The sequence below is a fragment of the Staurois parvus genome, unplaced genomic scaffold, assembly GCF_062004578.1.
Source record: "Staurois parvus isolate SC_StPar_1 unplaced genomic scaffold, SC_StPar_1.0 ptg000544l, whole genome shotgun sequence".
NCBI lineage: Eukaryota > Metazoa > Chordata > Amphibia > Anura > Ranidae > Staurois > Staurois parvus.
Window position 1 is genome coordinate 7605281 of NW_028318340.1, and position 22758 is coordinate 7628038.

Consider the following 22758-nt stretch of genomic DNA (forward strand, 5'->3'; position numbering starts at 1 on the left):
ATCATGATTTCCCCCTTGGCCGATCAGAGAATGAAAAAGGTAAAGAACTGTTGCCCATCTGTTGCACTTTATATCTCCATCACCGGATGATTGTTAACAAGCTTTAAATACACATTTGCGTATAGCTCCACTAAACAAGAAAAAAATAATAATGCAGTGACCCATAGCAACCAATCAGGAATCTTCTGACATGTGCGCTGAAGACTGGAGCTCAGTCATTTGTATTTGGTTACTGTATGTGTTCTCATCCTGCAGTAGTAAAACATCTTCTTCTGTATATACAACAAATGGAGTGTAAGCTGAATTGCTCTATTGCCTTCTAACCTTTTTATGAGATCATATAAAGTGTTTATAAAGTGTTTACATTCTGTAACCTGAATCCAGTCTGCAAAGCACTAGTCTCGCCTACTGTACAGCGATGAGCAAACTCAGAGGATGATTTGCCTCCTCTACTCACTTACATGGTTCTTAAAGGGGAAATCCAGAAGAAACAAAGTTGCCAGTAAATGTATGGTAGTGCAAAGTCCATAAAGCATGTCAATCATAATTCAGTTTGCAGTAAAAGGACTTCATTTTGTACTGCTGTAGATTACTGCACTTTTGAACAGGATCATTGCTCTGTACAGTGTCTGAGTAACCAGTGGCTAAATCAGAGATGTAGGTGTTCGGAACCCAAGGCTTGGGCATGACAGCCTACCCAACATGAGATGATGCAGTGCCTTTTCCAGCACACTACAGGTCTGATGGTTGTAGGAGATTGTTGAGCTGTCACCACAGTATTTGTTCTAGAATGGTCCTAATGTTTCATGTGCTTCATTAAGATGATCCTAAAAATCTATTGATATTAAAAAAAAAATGGTCCTGCTAATATCTGTAATTGTAGGAGAAATAGTCATGGTGTTCCCAGAGAGAAGATCCAACGAATGAAAGATGTCTATGAGCACAATGTCACTTTCCGTAGCGTCCTGCATGCAGAGAAGTCATCTTAAACTAGAAACCGCTGCTGACAGGAGGAACAACTCCCAGGGGGGAAATCTATAGGCAAGAAACTTCTCTATAGGTGTAGAGTAACTACAAGTCTCAGCATCCCTGAGAGTCCTACACAGTGCTGTCCTTCAAAAGGTAACTTCCAAATGACATACAAAGTTCTGAGAAATGTGGGGTATGGGTGTTATGCTGCTTAAAGGGGCTATGGACAGCTGCATATATACAACTTTAAATTCACTTTATCTCACATCAAATGACAGTACAATGCTGGGAGTGAGTAGTATATAGTCTATGGGGAAAAAAAAATGGCAATTTTTATTGTGCCTTGCATTGTTACAACGCAAGACACCATGGCCAAAATACAACAAACACTAGTCATGTCTGAATAGGATCTTACTGCAAATATTCCCCAACAAAAATATTTTGATACAGAATCTAAAGTGGTTGTAAACCTCAGATGTGAAATATGCACAAAGTATATCCTTCTACAGTGTGTACTTGCCTCTATCCAGAGCACTGTCATCTCTCTGTTCAATCCTGTACCTTTTGCTATCTGCATGAGTCATGTCTGACAAGTTTTTGTGACACCAAAAGGAAAAAAGGGGACAGGAGAGGGATCTGAAGCACACAGCCTGTGACTGGCAGCTTCAGCTCTGTTTCTGTGTGGAGGGGATGTGTCCCTTCCATCCAAACAGCTCTCAGACCTCTCCTCACTGAGATCTGTAGAGTGTAACTTCAGTCTCTGCTTTCTGAAATCTCAGACAACCTGTACAAATTCTTAACTTTGAACAGATGTAGAGAAGATGACAGATAAACAGGTACAACTTATGTAGGAGGATTTGTATCATCTCTGTGTATCACCTGAGGCCAGTTACTTCACTGGGTATATGTAAGGGTTTACTACCACTCTAAGTAACCTGTGCAAAAAGAAACATGGAGGCTGCCATTGCAGACCTCTTTCTGAAAAATGCTATCTAACTGGCCATCTTGCTGAACCCCTTGCTATTTTAAGTCACTGATCATAAACCAGTATATGTTCCCTGATCTGCATTCTTATTGTGGGTCAAAGATTTAAAAACAAATGGCTGTATTGCATACATATGACATTAATGCATACGTTGACCACCAATATGTCCTTGGTAAAAAAAAAAACCTAAATAAAGAATGAAAAAACAAAACTGTAGAACAACAGATAGGCACTTACCATTTTTAGAAAGTGATCCTTTTGACCTTGAAATGCTGGTCTGCATACTGTAGAAGCAGATGTACAAACCCTAACCAAACTATATCAATTTTGCTAAGAAATGCAATTTGAACATCACTGACAACATTCCTGTATAGATTAACAAGAGATGACAGCAAGAATTGCTTATGGTTAGACATTTTCTGTCATGTCCTTACAGTTCCTTCAGTATCTAGTTCATCTCTGAGTCATGCTAGGATATGTAGTTCCCTAAACGTGATTTCCTTGCTATTAAACATGTCCTTAATTCTCACTAGGGCCCCATGTCATACAACTGATCTGTAGCACTAATTCTGACTTATCATTCAGCTTGATGGAAATCAGCGGTATTAGGTAAATATTTGTTGTAGTTTAGTGAACTGAGCCTGCAGTGTCTTAGAATGGTCCTGTCACATACAGTTGTGTTCAAAATAATAGCAGTGTGTTGAAAAAAGTGAATAAAGCTCAAAATCCTTCTAATAGCTTTTCTTTCCATACACACAAATGCATTGGGAACACTACACATTCTATTCCAAATCAAAACATGAAGAAAAATATATCAAATTTGTGTTCCTATAAAAAAATTGAAGAAAAGTGAATATTAGACTGTTCAAAAAAATAGCAGTGTTTGTATTCTTCTTTACAAACTCAAACATTCACTATATAAACTGAAAAATGTTTGAAGATTTTGCTTTCCTTTGAATCACTTAATGAATATTTAGTTGTATAAGCACTGTTTCTGAGAACTGCTGTACATCTGTGTTGCATGGAGTCAACCAACTTCTGGCACCTGTGAACAGGTATTCCAGCCCAGGATGATTGGACTACATTCCACAGTTCTTCTCTATTTCTTGGTTTTGCCTCAGAAACTGCATTTTTGATGTCACCCCACAAGTTTTCTATTGGATTAAGATCCGGGGATTGGGCTGGCCACTCCATAACGTCAATCTTGATGGTCTGGAACCAAGATGTTGCGCGTTTACTGGTGTGTTTGGGGTCGTTGTCTTGTTGGAACGCCCATTTCAAGGGCATTTCCTCTTCAGCATAAGGCAGCATGACCTCTTCAAGTATTCTGATGTATTCAAACTGATCCATGATCCCTGGTATGTGATAAATAGGCCCAACACCGTAGTATGGGAAACATCCCCATATATGATGCTTGCGCAACCATGCTTCACTGTCTTCACAGTGTACTGTGGCTTGAATTCAGTGTTTGGGGGTCGTCTGACAAACTGTCTCCGGCCACTAGACCCAAAAAGAACAATCTTACTTTCATCAGTCCACAAAATGTTGCTCCATTTCTCTTTAGGCCAGTCAATGTGCTCTTTGGCAAATTGTAACCTCTTCAGCACATGTCTTTTTATCAACAGTGGGACTTTGCGGGGGCTTCTTGCAGATAGCTTGGCTTCACATAGGCGTCTTCTAATTGTAACAGTACTCACAGGTAACTTTACACCTTCTTTGATCTTCCTGGAGCTGATTGTTGGCTGAGTCCTTGCCATTTTGGCTATTCTTCTATCCATTCGAATGGTAGTTTTTCGCTTTCTTCTACGTCTTCCAGGTTTTGGTTGCCATTTTAAAGCATTTATGATCATTTTAGCTGAGCAGCCTATCATTTTCTGCACTTCTTTATATGTTTTCACCTCTCCAATCAACTTTTTAATCAAGATACGCTGTTCTTCTGAACAATGTCTGGAACGACCCATTTTCCTCAGAATTTCAGAGAGAAATGCACTGTAACCAGCATGTACAACATTTGCTGCCTTCCTTCCTTAAATAAGGGCAATAATTGCCACCTGTTTTTCAAAGAATGAATGACCTCACTAATAGAACTCCACACTGCTATTATTTTGAACATTCCCCTTTCAATTAGTGATTCAATTACACAGAATCAGCAGCATGCATGTCATGACTGTTGGGTCTGTTGGATTTCTATTACTCTACTACACCTGCTAGTAAATTATTTGCCATGTAGAAATATCATTTACCAAAAACAGTGATTGATCAGGTTAGTGATGTCTGACTGCTATTATTTTGAACACAACTGTACATAGGATATGTGCTGGTTCCCTTCCATGTAGCAGAACTATAGAGCTCACTGTCATAGCTGGAGCTCAGAACTAATGTCTGAAATGCAGCTAATTGGTGGACATGCACAAGGCACTAAGGCTTTTTGCTGGCAGAAACAGTCCAAAAACCCACCAGCATCCTACCTGCAATTCCTTTCCTATCTGTTGCTGCTAGGTGATCTTCATTGTTCCTTTGGTAATCCTCCTAGGGAGTCCATAGTCATACAAGCGATGGATTCACAATTAGGGCCTGAGTCCTACTAGTGTTGAGAGTCCCTGACTGATCCCAACAGTGCTGTATGGCAGACAGTAAAAGATTCCTTATGGCTTTTCAGCAATAGTAAGGTCACAAAAGGCCTCCTTCAATCGTGTTTAGGAGAATTGTGAAGCTTTTGCTCTAAGTGGTGTATTTATAAAAATGTGAATGGAGGCAAAAATGAATGTTAAGCTATTTTCTCTTCAGATTGAATATTTATATTGAAATCAGGAAATACTGCATTATGGCTTTTAGATGGAGCCAACAATCTTATTAAGGGTCCATGCACACTAGCAGATAAAAAAACAAAAAACAGTAATTTTGAGCATTTTTTTTCTGCCAGAAAAACGCTCTAAAATATGCAAAAACAGAAGGTTTTTTTTTTCTGTCTCTAAACGGTGAGCTTAAAATATGCCACTAAACAACCCAATGTGCATGGACACATATGATAACATTTATTATTTCAGGTACTTATATAGTGCTGTCAATTTATGCAGCGATTTACATATATATTGTACATTTACATCAGTCCCTAACCCTCAAGGGTTGTACAATCTAAAGTCCCTAACTCACATTCATACATACACATACTAGGGGCCATTTTAGACAGGAGCCAATTAATCTACCAGCATGTCTTTGGCGTGTGGGAGGAAACCAGAGTATGCGGAGGAAACCCACGCAGGCACAGACAGAACATGCAAACTCCAGGCAGGTGGTGCCATGGTTGGGATCTGAACCAGCGACCCTAGTACTGCCAGGTGGAAATGCTAACCATTCAGCCACTGTGCTGCCCATGATAATCATGCTAATGATAACATTAGTTGCTTCTACAGGCAAAACACTAAACTCCTCTAGAAGCAGCGTTTTTATTTAAGCCAGTGTGCACAGAGCTTTAATAAGTATTTATTTCCTGCGACCAGCAGCTGCATATAGTAGCTTTATTGCAGTTTTTGCCTACCTCACTCTATTCCTTATGCATAAATAACATTCCACCAGGAAGAAAATAGCCTAATGACATTTCTTGTTGTCCCCCCATTCAAACAGAAGGAATTACATGTCATTTCAAGGACAAAAAGTTTGCATTTTTTTTTTTTAAACAAATACACCACTTTGTGTTCTTTTGTGCTGCATGTACTAATCCAATGACAATACAAACTTGCACATTTTCTCTTTAAACATAACTTTCTTTAGTACCTTTAACATTGCACAATGATGTTTTTATATTTAACTAAAAATCTAGTTGTATTTTTTTTTTCTTTTTAATCAAGGTAACAGATTTATATTTGTTTTTTTTTATGTGTTGTAAGACTTTTACTGGCAAATGCTGTAATCTGTACAGGGATTTGAAAACAATAATTTTTAAGTATAATTAATTGTACAAGTGTATTTAGTGTTTTTGCAACTTCTCCTAAACACAGTTCTGTTCCCAATACCAGCCATACAGAATGACAAACACCTGCTAGGTTTGTCCGTCAGGAGTAAAACCACAGGAAAGGTTAGCAGTTGATCACCTAGTGGAAACATTCTGATTTCTTTGTGAGTGACAGTAAAGCAAGGTGGGGGGGGGGGGGGGTGATTCATAAAGTGCAGCCCATGTCAACTCTAATGCAGGCTATAGACGGGTCGTTTATTGGCCGAACTTTCATCCGCATGGAAAATCGGCTGATAATCACGCTGTTAGTGGGGTCAGCCCGTCGGCTGTTTTTCGCGAATCTCCTCAATTATTTTTATCGGTCATGCTGGAAAATCCGCAAAAAACAGCAGTTTTTCGTGGATATGGGTGGCAGCATCGACAATTTTTCATTTATCGTCCAAAAATTTGGCCGATAAACGGCCCGTCTATGGCCTGCCTTACTAAACAGATCTGATAAATTGGTTGCCACAGGCTACCTGATTAAGTCCAGCCCCACTATATAATATGGCTTGTGTATGACATGTAGAGTAAACAAATACTTTTACAGGGTCTGTCTGTGTATTGTCTAATGGTGACAAGCACAGAAGGAAGTTTGAGAATAAAAGTAATATATTTGGAAAAAGTATATATGGGGACCAGTCCAAGCCCTATATTGAAGTTTCTGCAAACCGTACCTGCCAAGTGTATGGTGGTAAAGGGCTCCTATATTTCTCCACGTATAAAGTTACAAAACAAGAGTCAGGGATATTCTCCTATTATAAGAGCCCAACTCTGAGTTCCTTACTTCACACTAGACCACTTAGTCCAGCATGTCTGAGGTGACCTAAGCAGAGTAGCCTTGGATGGATTAAGGCTAGGTTCACACCTCTGCATGTTGCGATTGATGCGTTTTTTGGGCTTGTTTTACCGTGCATTTTTGAAGAAGTGTTTTTAATACTTTTCTGTTGCCAATAAGAAAGTATTGACTTTGATGCTACTTTGGATGGATGTGACTTTAATGCTACTTGAGTGTCAGAGTGTAAAGTTGCATCAAAGTCGCACTACATGAACAGAACTGTCATACATTCCTGTTAGCAAAAAAAAAAAAAAGTATGACAGTTCTGTTCATGTAGTGCAACTTTGATGTGACTACATTCTCTAGCACTCAAGTAGCAATACAGTCACGTCCAAGTCGCACCCATCCAAAGTAGCATCCAAGTCACCTCCAAGTGCACCCATCCAAAGTGGCATCCAAGTTGCATACATCTAAAATCACATCCAAGTCACCTCCAAGTTTCACCCATCCAAATTCACATCGAAGTGGCTTCAGTACTTTCCTATTGGCAAAAAATACACTACATCTGTTTCTGCCACATGTCTATTGAAGTCTTGAACCACAAACACACCGTACTTTGTTTAAAAAAAAAAAAAAAAAAGTCCCTGACCCTTTACAAAAACACAGCTGCTGAAAAACACATAGTTGTGAACATGTACCATAGGAAGTCATATTAAATGAAGATTAATGTGTTTCAGCAAAATGCACTAATAAAAAATAAAGGTTAGAATCAGGCCCAAGGAAAGAGATGAATGCTGAGACATTAGGTGGCACTTAATTTGGGATGAGGGGGTTGTCTAAGAGGTATCGTAGCTTTCATGATTTTGAATCCCATCACATTACCAGCTATTATTGCACAGTTGTCTCTAAACTTTGTCAGCCACACAGGCATCTAGCAGGATGTGGTTACCTGTATAAAACGACTTCTAGAAATGTCCATGCCTATGGAATACTATCATGTATCTTTTTATATTAACTTGCTTCCTAAGAAATATTTTGAGAAATTGTAATTACTTGTGAGCAGTTTATAGTTGCATTAGAGCATATCCCTGACACCGGGAAGGTTTTACCAGCATTTGCAGACAATGCCCCAGGGCTGAACAATTAGGCCTAATCTACAATGGATTAATGCAGCGGCTGCATGAGGACATTGCTAGTGAAGGGGATGCAGTTGCTGGATTAAACTCACCCATATAGTTTAGGTCTAAAGCTGCAGACAGGAAGGCTCACAGGCCTGTTTATACTCCTGACAGGCCTCTGTTGTACACTTGCTGGAGGTCTTTAAATCTATTCTTTCCAGAAAATACTGTGATAAAAGTGTTTTAATGTGTACATTCCAACACAACAATTTTTATATTTACACTGTATTAACATTTTAAACATATGTACAGTTTCCAGTGTCTGTATAAATAAAGGCCAGATGTTGTTTAAAGTTTGTGTTTCCTTCTTCTGCGGAGTTTTCTTTGGTCAGTGAAGCCTGTGTCTTCTTTCTTTGTGGTTGTATCAATATCTGTATGGCTGCTGGTAACTGATGGATCAGGTTTACCCGTGGACTGATTAGGAGAGATCTTTCCTTTTTGCAGATCAGCAGATGTTTCTGCTTTTGGCTGTCTATTCCCTTCCTCTATACCTGAAACAAGAGCTTGTGTATTAATCATGGCCAGTTCTTCATCGGCTACAAATTCTCTTTTACTTATTAGAATGGGCTGTTCACTTGTCTGTACATCTTTCTGCATGTTTCGAGGAGGACGAAACGCTCTCTGTAATGATGGTGACACAAAGGGGTGCACTGGTGTTAGCGGTGGAGGGGAAGGTATCCGGCTAAGGAAGTCCAGACCTTTCATCTTCTTGCAAGTCTTTGGATCTCTGTCGCTGATAGAGCTGATTATTGTATTACTACTGTCCGGGGTATTCAGAGGATTCATCTGGGCTCTTCCAAGTTTGGCCACTGGCGTCTACAAGTGAAAATATTAGGGTGCAAAGCTTATTGCTTTATACAATGATATTATAAAACAAAATTCATGTTTTCATTTCAATGCCTGATAAATTTATGTTATTCAGAAACAATGAGATGGATACAAGAACTATAGTTCCTACTTGCAGGAAGACAGAATGCCAAATACTTTACACACATCTGCTTCAATATGTTACAGTAGTAAATACAGTGGAGGACAGGTAGCCCACATTCACGTACAAAATGTACATCATATGGAAGCATACATACATATGCCATTTTCTCTTGGAAAAAGAAATATAATTGGAAAAGAAAATGTGTTACGCTTGCCGTGCCATTTATGGTTCATGACATCCCAAACACAAGCAAGGATGCACAATAAACACAAGGCTGAAAAAAAGTGCAAACTGCAAAAAGGCACATAAGCTTCTATGCTGCCATTAAGGCAACCCATTGAGATGATAGGCTGTCCAACACGTGAAGCGCAGCAACACTCGGCACCTGATTTTGAGCTGCAGTAGTGTGAATGGAGGCTTAAAACTATCAAGTTTATTTCCTAAATATTACGTACATCAGTCACTGGTCTCGTGCTGACAGAGTAACTGCTGCACCTTGGTCGAAGGTCTGACTTCTGAACATTCACATACGTGTCTCTGTGATTCCATACAGTATGGCTCTGCTAAGAGTCTGCAAAAGCCTAATCACAGAGCTACAAGTGGTACTACTATTACTAATTAAAGGGGCAAGCAAGTATACAATCAACACTAAAGACCCTGATTTTTGGCAGGTCTAGCCTGCCTTCCAGAAACAATTTATTGTGTTCCTGTTCTTCAACCACTCAGGTATGTTGGCTGATTTATTTCAAGTTGCTGTGTAAACATAACATGGTCCTGCCAAGACCGGGTACTATGTTAGAAAAGCAGCAGTGAACTTACCGAGAACTTGTTTGTGACAGTGTGTGAATCTGAACTGTGCTGAGCCAGAGGCCTTTTCTCCTCAGGATGGGGGACTCTTAGGATGTCGAACAGTTTTATCTCTGCTTCATGGCGGAACTTCTGGATAGCCTGTGTACAGAGTATGTTCAGGTTAGCACGGTAATAGTCACCCTTTTACCTTGAATGCACAATATATCCAATGCGTTTTGTCCCTTCTGCTTCACGTCCTTAGATCAGTTGTATACTTACCAAGACAGCCTCATTCTTTTATTGAATTTTAAACGCGATTACCCTACTACTGCCCAAAATTTGTTTCGTGGGGGGATGGGATTCAATCTCTGCCTGGTGTTGACAGCTCTCAATGACATCACTGGTGGCAGTACTGGTCAGCACTTTTTAAGTGACCTGATGGAGTTCTCCATTTATTTTATATGAACATTCCACTAAAAGGTATGAGTGCAAAGACTGCATAACAGCAGCAAGTGTCAAATGGACTTTTATTTGACCTCTTCACTTCCTCTTCTACTAGCACAGTATCTACCAGGACACATGCATCTGCCATCGCAGCCTACAGCCATTGTTTTGCATGCTAGTCTCACATCAAAAATGAAGAGGTTGCTAAAGTTTCGAAAAGTCTCGTAAGACAGAGTACAACTTCGGAAGTGATGTAATGTACCCTGAAAACCCATCTCTTCAGGGAAGCCTACCCCACCCCCTGCTAACTTGCTGACCTCCTCCACTCTTCCTACCACTCCATCCCCCACAGCTATTTCCTCCTGTGCCACCATCCCCTCCCTTCTAGATTGTAAGCTCGAAAGAGCAGGGCCCTCAATCCCCTCATGTTTTGCATTGTATTGTATTGTTATCGTTCTGTCCCCCATTGTAAAATACAGCGCTGAGCGAACTATTGGTGCTTTATAAATACTGTATAATAATAATAATGTATTATATTCTTTCATTTCCGGGCATACTCCATCTTGTTAACTCGATTTTTTTTATGGACGAATACTGTACTGAATAAACGAAAATCTTCCATTCTGCTATTGTATGAGAAAAATTTTCGTGCTTGTCCGTTCGGTATTTTCACATGAACTGTCAAGATCGGCTCTTGCAAGCTGTGTACTAATGAACAGATTACCGGACGAACGCTCTGAATGCAGTATTTTTTGGCTGATTTTCTCATCTAATGTTTTTACTATTTTAGTGTTTACTTTATCAAAAGCTTGTGAATAAAATGATGCATATACTACAAGGGACAAGGATCCTGCTAATAAATAAAGTTCAGGATCAATAGATATGTTAAAACTATGTAGTATTTCCTAAAAACATTCCATAGTCTCAAAAACTGTTCATGTGTTGTGAAGGTCCACAGAGCTGGAAAAATCATATTGCAGGGGCACCAAAGATTTAACTTGTACAGGTGTGAAACTTGACATTGAACTGAGCTATGTCCATGTCTAATAAAAGCCCAAATGTAATGTGCACAGCCATCCTGAGCAGTGTGCCCAAGCTGACAAGGAGGAAGACTGTCAGTAATCACCGGGTGCCGGTGGGCAATCACCGGCTGGGACACGGTGATTGACATCCGCGGCCGCGAATGGTGGCGCGGGTAGGCAGCGCGCGCCCCCTACCCGGAACTGAAAAATCACGTATATATACACATGATTTTGCGCACAGGTACCGCTCTGTAGCAGTATTTCTGCTATAGGGTTGTCCTTAAGCGGTTAACATAATGAACTTCTGAATGGATCCTATAGCCTTCAATGTGTCGCTTTTTTGTGTTACAAACAGAAGTGGTACCTGGACAGACTGGCGAAGTTTGTGAATAGTCTTTTGCAAATGTTGCTCTTTGGGGTTAGCAGTAATATAGGACAGATCTCCAAAAGACACAATGGGAATTCCAGCAGTATATTCTGATCTCCAGCGAAGGTTACTGGCTGCAATTAAAGTACCAGGTTTTGTGAGTTCCTCCAGGGTCAGCTGGGATAGGTCTGTCCAGAATTTAACTGCTACAATGTCTTGGGCTTCATCAGACAAATACACAATAGGGGCGGCACCTGTAAAACACAATGTTCATACATGAAACACTATCTGCTTTAATCTGGCATTCCAAATCTGTGCATTTTCATTATATCATTTTTTTTTTCAAGTGTTAGTATAGTCTTTGGTTTGTACCTATTTTTTGGTGTGTGGATATCACCAAGCCCACAATGTCAACCTCACAGTACTCTGTTGCAAAATTAGGCTTCACAAGCTGGCTGAAGTCAGTCACTTGCCTCTCTGTGTAAATCTGTTCCAGGATATCCTGTGAGGGCTGACACATACACACTGATAAAAGCAGGGGTAAATTTAAATTGGGTAATCAAAAAACAAAACCATACTTCTACCAAACATAAAATGTGTACTCATTAATGTTGCCTAAAAAGCCAATAGGATTTTTTAACTCACCATAAAATCTTTTTTTGGAATCCATTGAAAGAAAAAAAAAAAAAATAGGTCAGTCCATGATAACACCTTCCACTAACAGCAAGCCTTGGTTTGTAGCAAAGCAGTACTGGGAGCATGATCACAAACACAAAGGGGTGGGACCCGTGAATCTCAATGGACTCCATGAAAATGGGATTTTTGGTTTACTTGTAAAACCCTTTTCTTGGAGTACATCACAAGACACAGTTTATCTTCATCATCTGGGTTACGATAGGGTTATGCTGCTACCTTCAGGTGATGAACACTGGACATAAAGATCCCCTGCTAGCTGTCAAACTGGGTGAGCGGGGACAGGTCCCAATCATAATATGTTACACCCTGAACTTATCCTTTAAAAACGGAAGGGCATCACAGCAACAAGCCAACAGGCCCCAAACACCAAACCAAACAGGTTTGAACCTCATGAAGCAATCTGTAATACTCGCTGACCAAAGGAAATGTCCCCTGCAGCTTGAACATCCACTTGGTAGAAATTCATAAACGTATTAACTGAAGACCAGGTAGGAGTCTAAGTTACAGAAGCCTCATGATTAATAGCCCTGAAAATACCAACACTCCTGGTAGAATGAGCTGTCACCAAAAACTTTTCAGACTATATGCTTGAGAAATAAGCTGACTGATCCATTCAGAAATGTCAGACTTAGAAGCTATGTGACACCTCTCCTTGGCCCTCGGGAAGCACAAAGAGGGAATCCGACTGATAAATTGCAGCAATCTGTGGTTTAGCAGAGAAGGATGGCAAGACAAGATGAAATGAAGAAACCACTTTAGGTAAAAATTATGGCTGATGCCAAAGAACCTCCTTGCCACAGAAGAGCACCAGAAACTGTTCCTTACAGGAAAGAGCAGCCAATTCCAAAAACTTGACAGAGCCATCTATACCTCCTCCCTTGGCAAACTCATACACTCCCACGGCTTCAACTATCACCTCTATGCTGATGACACTCAAATTTACCTCTCCACCCCTCACCTCACCCCCACAGTCTCCGCCCACATCACTCACCTCCTAAACGACATCTCAGACTGGATGTCGCTCCATTTCCTCAAGCTTAACCTCTCCAAAACCGAGCTCCTCGTCTTTCCCCCTGCCCACGCCCCCCCCCCCCATCCTATCCATCACTACCAACGACACCACCATCAATCCTGCCCCGCAATCCAAAGTCCTTGGCGTCATTCTGGACTCAAACCTTTCCTTCCAACCTCATGTCAAATCACTTACAAACACATGCAGGCTCCACCTCCGCAACATTGCCAAGATACGCTCCTTCCTTACCCCAGACACTACTAAACTACTCGTACACTCCCTGATTATCTCACGCCTTGACTACTGCAACTCCCTCCTCACCGGCCTACCCCAGCGCAGGCTCTCCCCGCTTCAGACCATCCTGAACTCAGCGGCCAGACTCATCCACCTCACCAACTGCTCCACCTCTGCCCCCCCCCTCTGTCTATCCCTCCACTGGCTCCCGATTGCCCAATGCATCAAATTCAAACTAGTAACTCTGACCTACAAAGCCATTCACAACACTGCCCCTGACTACCTTACCAACCTGATTCCCAAGTACCACCCTACCCGTACCCTTCGCTCCTCACAGGACCTCCTATCTTGCTCCCTGGTCTCCTCCTCCCACGCACGACTGCAAGACTTCTCCAGTTCCTCCCCCATCCTCTGGAACTCACTACCCCAATCCATCAGATTATCACCTTCCAGCGCTCCCTGAAAACCCACCTCTTCAAGGAAGCCTACCCCACCCTCACCTAACAGCCGTTCTCCTTCATTCCTCCTACCACTCCATCCCCCACAGCCACTTCCTCCTGTACCACTACCCCCTCCCTCCTAGATTGTAAGCTCAAAAGAGTAGGGCCCTCTAACCCCTCATGTGCTGTTTGTTGTTGCTGTACTGTTTCATGTATTGTCCCCCCCCCCCCTCTTTTGTACAGCGCTGAGCAAACCCTTTGGCGCTATAAAAGCTCGATGTAATAATAATAATAATAATAACAACTGGTGAAACAATGCGACGCCTTGTACAAATGCACATACCAAGGAATGTGTAGCAATTGGTCTCTGAAAAAGGACTGAAATATAACCCGTAATCGTAGTCAAGGCCAGTCCCAGATTAACTCCAGACTGCAGAAAAGCCAGGATGCGACCCACAACATAAAATCTCCTAACATCATGCTAGGCAAAAGCTGATTTCCAAGTTTTGTGTTCAATCTTCCTTCAAGTCGCCTTCCTAGCTTTTGGCAGGGTAGGAATGAAAAAAATAGCTACTAGAGTTGGTTCTGGCCAGCTCAGTGGATTGCTTCAAAAAAGGCCTGGATTGTTTCTTAGATACACAGAAAATAACTGGATACTAACATTTATAGGTAAAGTTGATCCAGGGAATATCCGATTGCCTCTCGGGGGATCAGGAAGGATTTTTCTTCCCAGCAGGAGCAAATTGGATCATGCTTTGCTGGGTTTTCTTGCCTTCCTCTGGATCAACTGTGGGTATAGGATTATAACTTTCTTTTTTTATTGTTGAACTGGATGGACTTTTGTCTTTTTTCAGCCAGACTAACTATGTAACTATGTACCCTGTCTCGCAAGACTCTGGCTTCAACAACCATGCCAGTGATTGTAGTAAAGAGGGATTGAAGATTGAACCTTGCAGCAATAGGTCAGGTTGATCCGGAAAGGTCCAAGAGGTTCTCCGCCACCATGTTCACAATGTTGCAGTACCAAGTTCCCTTTGGTTAGGATGGGGAGATCAGAATCACCAGAATTACTTCCACTGAAATTCTGGGAAGCAGATTACTTAGAAGCCACAATTATGGAAAGAAATATATTAGGGAGAACTGGTCCCACATTGTCCTGGAAACAAACCCCTCCAGTTGAACATTGTACTTGGACTCTAAAAAATCCACATCTGGGGTTTTGCACTGTGAACACCTCTAGGTGAAGAGCCAATTCCCGCCGGAGGCAGTTAACAGCTGACAAAATTCACCTGTCAATTTTCCTACCTGGAATATGGATGGTGGAATGTGCAGGAAAATTAAGTCCTGCCCAAGACAAGATGAGGTCCACTTCCCCCTGGCTGCCTGCCTCCTGGTGCCTCCTTGATGAGTTATGTACACTGCCACTGTGACTCTGTCTGACTAAACCCTCACAGAGAGGCCCTTCAGCTGCAACAACCAATGCAGCAGGGCAAGGTGAATCTCTACTGTGGTGGCCAGGTTCCCTGGACTGAGAGATTGTCCAGAATTCCACTCAAGCTCACCAGGCTAGAATCCATCGTCAGGACCCTCTAGGATAGAGAGGGAAACGATTTTCTCATCTCCAGCATCTGTGAGCATATCCACCAGTCAAGAGCCAGTCCTGTGGGCTTTATCATCATTGGGAATCCAATAACTGTATCATACTGTCCCATGCAGCCAAGACATTCCATTGGAGGATCCTGCAATGAAACTGGGCAAAGTGCACAGCCTGGAGGGAGACTACCATGTGTCCAAGAACCTTCATGCAAAAGCGAATAGAGGGATATTTTTTGTTAAGCATCTTGTGCATGTCCAGCTGAGTGCTTAGAACAAGACAAGTAATAGAGACAGCCAGCCTGCCCAAAGCTCCAGGATGTTGATTTGGGAAGGAGGTCTCAAAAGCCTGGAATGTTCACAGTAAGATAGACCAGTATTCTACGAAATCCTCCTCAAATCGATAAAAAGACTAGTAAACATTTGGGAGGAGTAAACATTTTTGTTTGGCTGATTCCATTCACCGTGGAGGAAGACTTGGAACAGCAGGTGCAAGAAGAATGTTTTTGCAGTTATAGGGAACTCTAAATATCTAAGACTGGAAGAAGCGCTGGTAGAAACAACAGTCTGATTTTCTGTGGCGTGGTACATACTGCATCGATAAAGTGGTTGTAAAGCCTTACATATATCTAGTAAAGTGAATAGCTTCAGGTGATACACAAAGATGAAACAAATCCTCCTACATAAGTTGTACATGTTTATCTTCAGCCCTCTCTTCTCTACAGCTGTTCAAAGTCCAGACTTTGTACACACTTGTATGAGATTTTAGAAAGTGGGGAGCTGAAGTTACACTCAGTGAGAAGAGCAGATTGAAAGGAAGGGGTACACTCCTCTTCACACAGTAACAGAGCTGAGGCTGTCAATCACAGACTGTGTGCTAAAGCTCCCTCTCGTCATCTTTAAAGCTCTTGGTGTCAGGAAAACTAGTCAGAAGTGACTCGTACACACTATAGAGTAGGGGTAGGCAACCTCCGGCACTAGTGCCAGAGGTGGTACTTGACAGCATCAAGGACGGCACCCAAGACCAGTCCTGGGATACCCACCTCCCAAACAATAAAGCTGGACAGCAGCTGCATACTGAAGAAGCAGCGTGGCTGGTGCCTGCCCACCTCTATTCCCACTGGTGTCAGTGTCTGTGTTGATTTCTTCACACTGAAGCTGTGTCTAGTCGGTTTCCCCAGGCTGCTTGTTCTCACTTTGGGAAGGGTAATTAAATTGAGTATTTTTACTCCTCTGTGATACAGCACTGTAGCCTGAGCCAGCTCATTTCCAGGCTTTTACCATTGGTGGACCTGCCCTCCCTCTGAACTTTTCTCTCCCTCAGCATCCATGCGTCTAGCTCAGCTTGGAGGGAATATAGCTAGAGAGGTTTATATTCAAGTGGATATTAATCCCTTCCACAGCAATCTTTTATGAGTAACTCAGCACAAAGAAGGTTTTAGAGAATGTGGAGTTTTCAAGGCTTGTCTGACATAACAGCTATTGGGAATTACTAATTTAGGCTTCATTCACATTGGCATTTAGCCATGGTGTGAATGGCAGTGACAGGAATGTGCTGATTCCTACTGCTATTTTCGACACCAGTGAGCAGTTAGCTGCAGTCGCCAAGCCCATACAGTACACTACAATGACAGGTTACTGGGTGCTGCAGATATTCATGACTGTTCACATAGTCAGTGATTACCTGCATTGATGGCTGCTGAACACACACTTTGTGTGCATTCAGCAGCAATCACCACAAGTAATTGACAGTTGAGTGAACAGCCACAAATAGCTATGGCCACCGGCAACTTGTAATAAAAGTGTACTGTACAGGCTTCGTGGCGGCAGATAGCAGTTCACAGGTGTCAGAAACAGCAGCAGGAATCAGCAGATTCCTGTCGCTGCTATTCAACGTGGCGTCCAAATAGAAGGAACTACTACTTTAAAACAAGATTTGGTAACTACTACTTTAGAACTTCTATGGCGAACTACAACTTCAGAACAGATATTGGAAACTACAACCTTAGAAAAAGGAATTAGGAACTGCAGGAACTGGTACTCAATTCTCCAATTCTACTGCGGTGGTGATGTCTTCACTGGAGCATTGGCTGGTATTAATTTCTAGAGCATCTATCTGGAAACAGCTCTGGTCCATTTATGCCAGAAGGTGCAGGAATTGGGGCTGATCTGAGGTCTGAAGGAGCAGAACTTGGGGCTGATCTGGGGTGTGAAAGTGCAGGAATTAGGGTGGGCTGAAGTGTGAAAGTAAATTAAATTAGGTGATCAAAGGTGTGAAGGTGCAGGATAGGAGGTGATCTGAGATGTGAAAATGCAGGATTTGGGGTGAAGTGTGAAGATACAGTAATTGAGGTGATATGAGCTGTAAAGGTGCAGGAATTGGAGATGAGCAGAGGTGTAAAGTTACAGGTATTTGGGTAATCTGAGGTGGGAAAGTGCAGGAATTGGGACTAATCTGAGGCCGGAAGGAACAGGAATTGAGGCTGATTTGGGTTGTAAAAATGCAGGAATAGGGGTGAACTGAGGTCTGGAGGTGCAGGGATGGGGGCTGAACTGAGGTCTGGAGGTGCAGGGATGGGGGCTGATCTGAGGCGTTAAGGTGCAGGGATTGGGACTTACCTGAGGGTTGAAAGTGCAGGAATTGGGGCTTCTCTGAGGTTTGGAGATGTAGGAACTGGGGTGATCTGAGATGTATAGATGCAGGTAATTTGTGTGATCTGAGGTGGGAAACTGCAGGAATTGAGACTAATCTGAGGCCTGAAGGAATGGGAATGGGGGCTGATCTGGGTTGTAAAAATGCAGGTGAACTGAAGTCTAGAGATACACGAATTGGGGTAACCTGAGGTGTGAAGGTGCAGAAATTGGGACTGATCTGTGGTGTGAAGGTGCAGGAATTATGGTGATCTGAGGTGTGAAGGTGCAGGAATTAGGACTGATCTGTGGTGTGAAGGTGCAGGAATTATGGTGATCTGAGGTAGAAGGGTACAGGGATTGGGGTGATCTGAGGTGTGAAGGTGCAGGAATTGGGGCTGATCTGAGGTGTGAAGTTGCAGAAATTGGGGCTGATCTGAGGTGTGAAGTTGCAGAAATTGGGACTTATCTGAGGTGTGAAGGTGCAGAAATTGGGGCTGATGGTGTAAGGATTGGGGCTGATCTGAGGTCTGGAGGTGCAGGAATAAGGGGCTGATCTGAGGTCTGGAGGTGCAGGAATAAGGGGCTGATCTGATGTCTGGAGGTGCAGGAATTAGGGGCTGATCTGAGGTCTGGAGATGCAGGAATTAGAGGCTAATCTCAGGTGTGAAGTTGCAGGAATTGGTGTGATCTGAGGTGTGAAGGTGCAGGAATTGAGGCTGATCTGAGGCCGGGAGATGCAGGAATTGGAGTTGGACTGAGGTCTGGAGGTGTAGGAATTTGGGTGATCTGAGGTGTGAAAGTCCAGGAATTGAAGCTAATCTGAAGTGTAAAGGTGAGGGAATTGGGGCTGATCTGAGGCATGAATAAAAAGGAATTGGGGTTGTCTGTGGTAGGAAGGTGCAGGAATTGTGGTTGTCTGGGGTGTGAAGGTGCAGGAATTGGAGTCCGATCTGGTACATGAGAGTGCAGAAACTGGAGCGGATCTCATGCCTGAGGAAGCATGAATTGGGCCTGATCTGGGGTATAAAAGTGCAGGATTTGGGGTGATTGGAGGTGTGAAAGTGCAGGGATGAGGGCTGATTGAGGGTCTGAAAGGTGCAGAAATTGGGAAAAGGGGTGAGTTACCATTTACCATCCTTGATAGCTCAATGTTTTCTTGCTATTATTTAAATAGTTACAGCATTTACTGTATAAAAATTCCTTCTCGTGATTGAGTGTGTAAAGTTGACATTTTTTCTATAACTGACACTCTCAGTTTCTTCTAAAACATTTTTCGGCACACCATGCTCAAAAGGTTGCCTAACCCTGCTATACAGAAATATGCTTTATTCAGATTTCATGTCAGAGGTTTACAACCACTTTACTGAAACAGTTTCTCTTGTGAGTAAAAGCAAAAGCCTGCGACTCCTACACAATAAGCTAGTCAGAAAAAGATTGAAGCAACTCAGAATCACAGAGCCTCTGTGACCAATGGCCTAGAAGCTGCTAAGGGTCAATCAAATAGAAAATCTGCAAGGCTTTGTGGTCAGTCAGCAACTGGTTCGGGCCATAAGGCACGACTGTGGTAAAAACATTCAACAGGACAGAGGAATTGTCTACACCCAAAAGACCTAGGGAGGACTAAGAATAGAGGGCAACATGATTCTAGGCTGCAGACATTGACCACAAGTGCATTGCAAGCAGTGCTTCAATGCAATTGTGGCCAATGTCTGCAGCCTAGAATGCTGCAGACATTTCATGCCACTTTCAAAGTCACTTAAATCCCCTGATGCTCGGGTTGAACTTCAGCAAGTCGTCTTCACCATGTCTAGATGCCTAAATGCATTGAGTTGCTGCCATATGATTGGATGATTAGCAATTTGTGTTACCACGCAATTGAACAGGTGCACCTAGTAAAGTGTCCGGTGAGTATATGTCTCCAGTCCATGACTGTCACCCGAAGCATGGCCCCAGCCTCCAACAACTCCCTGTAGCATGTACAGTCTCTGTATCATGCCTATAGTCTGCCTATATCCTGGTTGTGTGTCTGCTTTCTCTGATAACAAATATTCAATTACATTTTCATGCAAACCTTTGGTAATATTGGGGGCCACACTTGAGGCCCCCATATCAAAAAAGTTCACCACTACTGGTCTACATACAACAAAAATGAAAATATCCCCCAAAAAATGAAAAAAAGTGGATTTTCACCAAAAAAAAAAAAATGACAGTCAACGTCATTCTCTTCCTTTTCCTTTAGCCTTTGGTATGTATGTATTTCTTAAAGGTCAGCAGCTAAAGTACAAGTAGCTGCTGACTTTTAGTTTTCCAATAGCCCGATGAAAATCCTCCTGAACTGTGCATATCTGTGTAGGTCTGCATTTCAATGCAAAAACAGTGGTAGTTTTAATAGATTAGGAAAAAAGCTGCAAGGGTAGCTACAGTGCCTTGAAAAAGTATTTTGTCATGTTACAACCAAAAACATAAATGTATTTTATGTGATAGACCAACACAAAGTGGCACATATTTGTGAAATCTCTGATCAAAGCATATTCATGTGTTTGAATGGTCCAGTCAAAGTCCAGACCTAAATCCAATTGAGAATCTGTGGCAAGACTTGAAAATTGCTGTTCACAGACGTTCTCCATCCAATCTGACAGAGCTTGAGCTATTTTACAAAGAAGAATGGACAAAAATGTCACTCTCTAGATGTGCAAAGCTGGTAGAGACATCCCCAAAAAGACTGTAGCAGCTGTAATTGCAGCAAAAGGTGGTTCTACAAAGTATTGACTCAGGGGGGCTGAATACAAATGCGCCACACTTTTCACATATTTATTTGTAAAACATTTTGAAAACCGTTTATCATTTTCCTTCCACTTCACAACTATGTGCCACTTTGTGTTGGTCTATCACATCCCAATAAAATACATTTACGTTTTTGGCTGTAACATGACAAAATGTGGAAAATTTCAAGGGGCATGAATATTTTTTCAAGGTACGGTATACAGACATTTTTGTTTCATGACTTTCATGAATATACATGCCCCACTGGCTGTCAAAATATCCAAATTGTGGTTGCTTCCGACTGGATGCAGTCACTGTTCCACAATTTTTAATCGAACAATGTCAGATGAGAAGGAGCCAACAGGGCAACCTGCTAAGTGAATTTTGGCCAGCTCATCAAGAACCAGACGAAATTCGCACTGTGTGTGGCCAGCTTAAGTCTTTTTAGCTCTAATAGTATCTCTGAATAGGAATATTCACATCCAGCAGATGAAGAACCGTTCATGGTGTACATGTTTACACAACTCATACTGTAGATTTACTCAGGCAGCCCCAGGCCCAGTGCCAGACTCTTAGTTTAGTTAACCTATGTCAATAGCAATAGTACAGGGATCAAAGTACACAGACTAACAATAGATGGATGTCTAGTATGCTTTTATTTTCTCAGTATAAAGAGGAAATGATAATCACTGGCTGAAGACATGTGGCCCAACACACCGAAAGTACATACTCCACTGTCAGAAAGTCTCACCTGCTGTTGCTGGAACTGCGTCTTCTTTGTAGCGGTCAGCTGCACAGCTGCCATGTCTGCTTTGCATTTTGAGTGGGAGGCGGCCAACTGATATATCTTGAAGCGGCATCCCTCTTTAAGAAGGGAGACTACATCAGGTAAAGGACGCCATATGTTGAGCAAATAGTCTATTAAAAGGAGAGGTGAAGATAAATATTTCAGATAGGACTGCCACAAATGCACATGTTATGAACTTTATTTTTTTTCACTGAACATTGCAGATTTTAGGCCAAGAGAGAAAACTACTGTGAGCAACACAGACAGTTCTTAATTGAGGCACCTTGATGGAAAGACCTGCATGCAGATTCTTACTTTTAGTTCATGCGTAGAGTTCACAACAACATTTTCATACACAGGGGAATCTTATATAACAGCATAGTATCCTGGGAAATCCACAATTCAAAATTCTTCTTAACACTTCTAAACACTTCTTAAGTATCTGTTACAGTAGCATTCCATATGCATACATTTAATCCTACTTATACCCTACAGATCTAAATAGCACGACCGGTCATACACTAAACACCTCCAAAGCATTCATTTATCATCAAACTTACAAAAAAAAAGTAAAGAAAGCTGCTGCTGCCAGCTCAGATGTAATTCAGAGTTTAGGGCTAATTATTGCTTTTACTGTATGCCTGCAAGGATGGGATCAAGGTGGAGGTGAGGCACAGGAGACAGGATCAAGTTTGTACTGTACTGTGAGCAGGAAACTTGATGGATTGCTGGGTTACTATAAAGGAAGTTACTGTTTCCAACACTGGCAAATGAAGTCAAGTGTGTTTTAAAGTTATTGTAAAGCCTTTTTTTTTTCTAATAATAAATATGTTATACTTACCTGCTCTAAGCAATGGTTTTGCAGAGCAGCCCCAACCCAGCCAACCTTTTCTTCTGGGGTGCTTTGCCGGTGATCTTGGCTTCTCCTCTTCTTCGAGTACTCCCATAGCAAGCTGCTTGCTATGGTGGCACTCATGTGGGCTTGATCCTGAGCTGGGCTGTGTGCGTCCATAGACGCAGCACTGCTCAGCTCAGCCCTGCGCCCCACTCTCCCCACAGGATTTGACTGACAGCAGCGGGAGCCAATGGCTCCCGCTGCTGTTGTGTCTTTTGTGAGAAGAGGGAGAAGGGAGAAGAGCTGCTGC

General features: G+C 42.1%; 2 protein-coding genes across 4 annotated transcripts in view; one reads left to right on the plus strand and one right to left on the minus strand.

Moving 5' to 3' along the window:
* The window catches only part of N4BP2L1 (NEDD4 binding protein 2 like 1), a 41376-nt gene that overhangs the window by 12827 nt on the left and 5791 nt on the right, over positions 1 to 22758 (plus strand). The window contains exon 5 of one of the 3 annotated variants that reach the window (XR_016315131.1): positions 884 to 1122. The exons of 1 other annotated variant lie outside the window; for it this stretch is intronic. Coding sequence is in view for 1 of the 2 variants with exons in the window: in XM_089690877.1 (XP_089547003.1) it covers positions 884 to 989 (106 nt within the window). In the remaining variant the exon portion in view is untranslated. Of the gene's footprint in view, positions 1 to 883; positions 8195 to 22758 lie in introns of those variants that run through there. One more of the 3 variants, XM_089690877.1, reaches the window with a different exon arrangement.
* The window catches only part of BRCA2 (BRCA2 DNA repair associated), a 92133-nt gene continuing 77441 nt past the window's right edge, over positions 8067 to 22758 (minus strand). Inside the window, exons 22-26 of the mRNA XM_089690875.1 lie at positions 21578 to 21744; positions 11827 to 11965; positions 11452 to 11708; positions 9652 to 9780; positions 8067 to 8717 (exon numbers count right to left, since the gene is read on the minus strand). Of these exons, the coding sequence (XP_089547001.1) occupies positions 8190 to 8717; positions 9652 to 9780; positions 11452 to 11708; positions 11827 to 11965; positions 21578 to 21744 (1220 nt within the window). The 3' untranslated portion in view covers positions 8067 to 8189. The remainder of the gene's footprint in view (positions 8718 to 9651; positions 9781 to 11451; positions 11709 to 11826; positions 11966 to 21577; positions 21745 to 22758) is intronic.